The sequence below is a fragment of the Aptenodytes forsteri genome, unplaced genomic scaffold (assembly GCF_000699145.1).
Source record: "Aptenodytes forsteri isolate BGI_AS27 unplaced genomic scaffold, ASM69914v1 Scaffold56, whole genome shotgun sequence".
NCBI lineage: Eukaryota > Metazoa > Chordata > Aves > Sphenisciformes > Spheniscidae > Aptenodytes > Aptenodytes forsteri.
The window spans coordinates 7,049,483-7,056,792 of NW_008796213.1; the positions used below are offsets into that span (position 1 = coordinate 7,049,483).

Genomic DNA, 7,310 nt, shown 5'->3' on the forward strand with positions numbered 1-7,310 from the left:
TGGACTTGATGATCTTAGAGGTCTTTTCCAACCTTAATGATTCTATGATTCTATGGCAACTGCAATCATAAAGCTTTGCAATGAGGGGTATGCCTCTCAAAAATTGAGGGTGAGTTCAGCCAGAAAGCATGTCTTCCTTTGAAATATTCAGAAGTTCCTTAAAAGGATATATTGATATTTGCAAAGCTCAGTAAAACTAGTCAGAAATCAATGTTAGCCTATAAAACACTAACATTCTCTTGGGAATTAACCACCGTATATGGCTGAACTAATTATTTCCATTAATTTTTATTTAAAAAAACAGAATTTTGCCCCAATTTTAGTGTGTTCTTTTAGGTGTCATGCAAAAAATATCAAGACTTTTTAAGGCGTATATAGAATAAAAACCACAAAAACTTTCAGTTTTCTTTTCCACTTACATAATTAATATGATCTACTTATGCTTTCTTGTTACTGCAATGTCTTTTTTTGCCACTACTGGATCCCAAGAACACAAACCCAAACTAAAGTCACAACACACGGTGATTCCCAAGGAATTAAATGGCAGAAGCAGCAACACTAAAAAACACTAAATGTTGAGCCAATGTCTTTATTAAAGTCCCTAACACTGGCCACTAAACCTGAATTTTCCTAAGTCAATGGTAGTATAGGGTGGCCTCCTCCACATCCTTACAAAGCTTGACTTTAAACAACTGCTGTGCACCTCCCATCTCAAAATGGCATCAAACATCTGATGAGGTATTTCAAGGAACACATCCAACATTCACAAGTGACTGAATATTTAGATCAAACTAAAGCAGGAAGTGTGCAGGAAGAAAGTGGCCAAGAAGTGCTGGGAAAATGAAGTAAGACTCAGTAGTACTGCAAAGTACAGATGGGTAAATGCGCTGAGACAGTGAGAAGAAAGAGGAAATGTCATAACTGTGGGGCAACAGAAATGGAGAAGGCTAAAAACCGAGATGGAAAGGAAGAGGCAAACAAAAGCAGACAAAGCATTTTTTCATGAACCACAGGCCAGAGTAACCGCTTCCTAAAGTGCCATCCTAAAAAGGCATCAGCCAGGCAAAGGGACATGTAGTCCACAAGCTGGACAGTTAATAATCAAGCCATATTTATCCTCCGATTTCCTTCTTTCACCTATTTCAATCCTGCCTGCTCTTTGGTCTCAGATTTCTACCATCCAATGTACCCACACTGTTGCTACTCTTAAAGCTCAATGACTCTACCAAAACGCCTATCACTGACTTTCAGTGCTGATTTCATGTCACCTCTTCAGCCCCTGGCTATGTGCTGTATTGTTTTCTAAGTTGGAAGGCTCTGATTGCTCTGCATTTGCACAGGATCCAGGACATGAAGACTTGGAGCTCTCCAAAGCTGGATCTTCTAGATGTAGGTAGCTAGATCCTTGGCAGATGGCTCCTTCTTCCAAGTCATACTATCAGTCACCCAAAAGAGCAATCCCACCAAATGGATGTACACTTGAAGTAGTTTTATAGCTGAACTGATTCCTGGTAACATAAGAATCAGGCAATCCTTAATCTTCCAGTACATTCAAAATACCCCCATTCTCCTCATCTCTCTGTGTCCTCTGATTTACTGGTGGTGTAAGAATAGAAAAGCTGTTGTTTCTAAGGAACTCAGGTATCTAACTTACATCAATACTCGCAAACGTTCCATGAGATACTGTGTATGCCTTTAAAGACCTAGATATGGCATTTTGAAATACCTAGTTTTACGCACATGGGAATCCTAGCTTCACTGAAAATCACTCAGATTTATAATAGTATTTTCCAAAGCACTGACTTATGATTTACCTTACAAATTTTACTTTCAAAGGGATTTAGTCATCTAGATCATGTAAGTGCTTTAGAAAGTGTTATTTTTTTCTGCTCTTCCTCCCATATTTTTTGACACCGACTACTTTAGGTACTCAACTTCAGTATGACTCAAAGTATACATTCTCTCTGTAATCAATGGACATAGACAGTTCCTTCCAAATGGTGAGTCACAGCATCTAAGTTAGATGCCTAAAGTCAGTGTGAATACCTATCTGTGTATTGTGTCTATGTTTAGGCAAGCAATTTTGTCAAGGCTGGCCTTCCAATGTACCATAAGGTAAGGACATACCACAATTTTTCTTTTATTAATTGTTTGGAGACAGACAAAGCAGGTAAGATTTTTTTCATGCATATGACTTTTCTGAACATCAAGGCGGGAAGGGGCTGAGATATCAGATGGAAAACACCCACAACTCCTCTTAAACCACAAGAGGTGCAGGTACTTGGCAACCTTCATGTAAATAACAGCATCATAATAGCAATTTATCTTCTACTGCACATTGAACAAAAGAAACACAAATGAAAAATTACCTGAGCACCATAGACTCGTTGCATTGCCTGCAGCAACTGGTTTGTATATTCAGTAAGGGTTCCTGCATCTTCTTCAAATACACTGAGCAAAGAACGAGTCTTCAATAAAAGAAAAAAAGCAAATGGTTTTAGTCCCAAGTGAAAATATTAAAAAAAAAATCATAAACGACTGTAAATAGATGGTAGCAAAAAATACAAATCAATCAGAAATAATAAGCCTTAACTTTGCATGACTCTCTTTATTCAGAATCTCAAAACTTGTAGAAATTAGTCCTTCTATTATGGATAGGTAAACTGAGGCATTAGGAAGTGAAGTGATAAAATGCTATGGCCAAATCCTGACTCCCAGTCTCTTGCTCTAACTAATAGACATTCCTTCCAACATAATCAGGAATGTAAAAAATCCTGAATATCTGCCTGCTGACTACAGTAATCCAAACCACGTTAAGGACTCTGGGTCAAACACCACTGGTTGCTCATTTTACTTCTCTAATGTCAGACTGCACCCCTTTCCATGAGATAATTTACAGAGTATTAATCACTCTCAACTCTCTTGAGCAACTCTTAAAGGGCCACTGCCAAAGCTAGCTGACGTAATGGGACCAAACAACTGAGCGTTCATCTACAACAACAGGCAGAGAAGTATACACCCACTGAGAGATACCCTGTACTTTCTCCATTCTGCTAGCTCATTCTTGTCAGGGGGGAAAAAAGAGCATAATGACTTGTGTTATCTTAAAGACATGAATTCCCTTGGTTTGTTTTGGTGGAATCATCAGGAACAAAGAATTATGTTGCTGACACAGCTCCCGAGATGGGAAACAAAGATATCTCAGAATAATGCCGAGCTCCAGAATTTGCTAGATCAAGACAATAATGAAAGACGGAAGGCTGCCCCTTTAACAAAGTCATGATCCATCCTTAGTCTTAACTTTGGTAAATCCAATCTATTTGATGCTAACTGGCGATGTCTTTCCATCTGTACAGCTAATTTATATGACATTAATTAGTTTCATCTGCTTATGTGAGGGGCATGCATAAACTCCAGTACTTTGATAATCACGTCAGTCCTGCAACAGAGCAAGTGTTTTATCTATCCTCCTATTACAGGAATCTCTAATGTACCTAAAGTATCCAGGTTTGAATCTGGGAAATTTATTTCAAAGATTTAATATTGTTTTAAGTTGCTCCACTATTTTAACAGAAGGCACATGTACTTCCCCAAGGCATTTATTTTTCTCTGCAAAACTCTGCCCAGACTTTATGTTTGTCCTGAAAAACTCAAAATCAGCATCCTTCAAGAAACCTGGCCTAAGATTAACTATCATTTCATCTAAGCCAGAAATTAGTGTTGCTCAGCAGTTAAAGTGCATGACGTGGGAGTCAGTCCTTGGGTTCTGTTTTAGACATTGCACAGGAGTACTTCCATACTTTGAGTAACTCTAAAGCTCTCAACATTTCAGTCTGCTAATGTGCTAAGCTGCTGCAATACTTCCCACCTTAGAAACACTACCTTAGAAACACTGGCAGCCAATGCATTTGGGAAACTAGTTTGAGATCTTAGCATGTAAGGAGATATGTAATAAAAAGTACTGTTTTCAAATAAAGATAACATAAAACCAAAAGAATGGAGAGAAGGCTGAGTCAATAAAATGGATACCAAGAACCCAAACTTATAAAGGACCTTTGTGCAGAACTTCCCTACAAGGACAGTGGCATGATTTTGAGAGTTTTCCCACACTAAGCTATTATTTCAGTAATTGAAAATATATTGCTTTTCAAAAATATCTGGTTTTAAATGTTTTATCTTCAATGATGCATTAAAACAAGCAAAACTAATGTCAACAAACTATCTTCTATCTATACAGTGCTCATCTTCCTTGTTTTGTGTTACAACAGCATATGAAATGCACAGGTTATGAAGATGATTAAAACATAAATCTAGGGAAGGCAAAAATTATAAAACTTGACACAATGTTTATCAAGACAAATCTCAAGCCAAGACTAAAAAGTTATAAAGAAAGTGCCTGAAGTAGGTTACAAATCACACGTTTCTGCATGCTGGAAAATATTTCCAAACACAGGAATGTCAGCTACATCCCTAAATCTTACTGAATTTTTGCAGGTTCAGTTTTTCAGATGTCTAAATATGGGTTCAGGTAGAACAGCTCTGGGAAACAATTTCTGAAAGTCTTGGCCTCAGTTATTAGCACATTGTTCAAAAATAATAAAAACAATAAATGACTCAAGCAGTTTGGAAGTTATTCTTGGAAACTTTTATATTTAAGAACACCATTTTAAATCACTGCAACAAAATACCAGCATGCATATATTTTTGTTGTTGCTGTTTTGACAAATTCTGGCATAACAGCTAATGCTGCCGAAATAAACCAGTAATCCAAATATTAAGCTAACATTTAGGAGGCCTCATTAATAGCACCATTATCTCGGCTTCTGGAAACACAGGGAAAAAAAATTCTACTTTCATGTAAGTATTTCCCTTGGTTTTGGGAAAGCATGACTGCTTACGTAAATTTCTTTCCTATTTTGTGGCCAAACATTTCAAAATTAAGACACTTCTTACGGCCTTTTTCAGCCAGTGCTTGGAGACAAATCAAGACAAAAGTACTGTATTGTTGGGGAGAGAGAAATCAAGTTTCAGAAAACTGATGAAGAAATAACTTTGGCCTAATTCTCTTCTGTCTTGCATGTAATTTACATACTTCACACAGTTTATACAAAGTGAGGTTATATCCTCATTTTACCATCCCTTTGCATTGCTGTAAGTTACTGCACAGGGCAGAGGAGAATCAGGTCACTTTACGCAGAAGTAAATGATTCCATAAGCTGCTACGCTGTAAGTTCTGTGGGACAGAGACTGCCTTTTTGCTTTGATTTTGTAGCATCCAGCTCACAGAGGGACCCTGTTGTGCTGTGAATCTAAAGCTCTCCCCAAGAAAAAATAAAAATGTAAAAGACTGAAAAAAACCCCGTTTCCTTTCATGAAAAAATAGCTTTTAGCAACACTGGGCCATTATAAAAATTAAACAATGCCCCTCCCTCCCGAAGTTGTAGGACTTGAACAAAAAGTAATGACCAAATCAAGCTAAAACATCCTGCAAATACTTGGGTTTATGCACAGTCTGGTATTTCCAGTAATTGCAAAGGAGATGTTAACAGCCTTCATTTCAGGTCAGAAGAAAGATGAAGACATCCAAATTCAATTCAGTGCATTGTTCAGCTACTTTCAGTCAGTGTTACATTTTTATTCATCGAAGGAAGTGTTGACCGAAGGGGTAAATGAGTTCACTTATCCTGCGTGTCAAGTTCTTCAGCTCCAGACTGCAGCAGGGAGGTTAATACTAAAAACGTTAATAACTGCTCATAAGAAATCTAGCACATTTGGTAAACTGTGGAACACAGAACAGTTCAGGCTGGCAAGGAACTCTGCAGGTCATCTTGTCCAAACCCCTGCTCAAAGCAGGGCTGACTCTGATATTGTATCAGGTTACTCAGTTTTTCCAGTGGAGTTTTGAAAATCTCCAAGGATGGAGATTCTACATACGCCATATCAAACAGATGATGAAAATCATTCTTACTAGGATGGGATTTCATGGAACCACAAAAAAACAGGATAAGAAGAGGTGATCAAGATGAGCCCCAAGACTCATTAAGTCCTGACAGGTGCATATCCAATCTTTCCTTCAAAATGTCTCATGACGGACTCCTAACACCTTTCAGCAATCTGCTCCACAGCTTACCTATTCATTCCTCCTCCTGATCCATCAGCAAATGAGTTAGGATTATAACACAGGGCTACGTGGGAGCAGGATCCATGCCGATCCACCCTGTCCTTCCTTCTTTCCCTGCTTCACCAATTAATTTTGTATCTCTGTCTGCATCACGCTTTGTCCGCAAGTGCACCTACTCCACCCCTCTGAAATTTCCACTCTCTCCCCTTCCTCTTACTTCTCTCTTCCACCCAAACTTCCCTCCTTCCATCCTCCTTTCCCAGCTCTGCAGGCCTCACACCTCTGCCCCCTGAAAACATGACAACATTGCATGTTCTTCGCTGTGGGGTTTCCACGGTCCTCAGGGGTCACTTCTGCAGTTGTGTCGCATCATGGCTCCCAGCACTGGGGCACAGGGCGCTTACACTGGGCTGGGCGTACCACAGGGGCGAGGGGAGAAATGTTCTCCCCCGCCTGCAGGATTTGGGAAGGAAAGGGCAGCAACCGCCTGTCCTTATTTCTCGGACTCCTTCAGAAGGAGGTCATCTTCAGTGCGATCCACCTCACCTTATCTATCCTCATGGGAAGCCCCTGTATCTGACCTACCACCCTTGGGATCCCTCACCAGGAGCAGGGAGGAGCAGGCATGCTGGCAGTGGCATTCCTTCAGCCCACTTTTGTCACCGTGGCCAGGTGACTCACAGTGCGTAAGTCTCCCTTTCCCTCAGGGAGCTCAAGGAAGCCAGGGCACCAAGCCATGCCCACCTATCCTTCCCCAACACATGTCACTTCTTCAGGGCAACCCTTAGAGCCAGCCAGCGCACACCCAGATGGGACAGCGTGAGGAAAAAGCCAAAGGAGGGGTTACTCTGAGGGAGGTGAAGGGAAAGGGCGCCGTGCCCCGGCCTCCTCACACCCTGCCCCCCCCCGCGCGGGGGGTGCAGCCCTCTTCTCCAGAGGCCCCCAGGAGCAGACACAGCCTGTTTTTCCCTGATAGATGCCCCGCAGCAGGCCAAAGCCTTCCCCCGACGCCACACGGGTGCCGTTTACCTGCTTCGCAGCATCCCTGCTCCCCGACGGCTCCGACAGGCGAAGTCACCCTGACCCACTTCTCCGCCCGTCGGGAGCCCGCCCGGCTGCCCCGCCGCCCTGCCTTCCTGCACCGCCTGCTGACACCCCTCTCCCCGCCGCGGGACAGCTGCTCCCCGGC

The 7,310-nt window shown here is 41.4% G+C and overlaps 1 protein-coding gene across 1 annotated transcript in view; it reads right to left on the reverse strand.

Annotated features, from left to right (window-relative positions):
* The window catches only part of APPL2 (adaptor protein, phosphotyrosine interacting with PH domain and leucine zipper 2), a 35,018-nt gene extending 32,557 nt beyond the window's left edge, over positions 1-2,461 (reverse strand). The window contains exon 1 of the mRNA XM_009288391.2: positions 2,370-2,461. Within this exon, the coding sequence (XP_009286666.2) occupies positions 2,370-2,393 (24 nt within the window). The 5' untranslated portion in view covers positions 2,394-2,461. The remainder of the gene's footprint in view (positions 1-2,369) is intronic.
* Between the last annotated feature and the right edge of the window lie 4,849 nt (positions 2,462-7,310).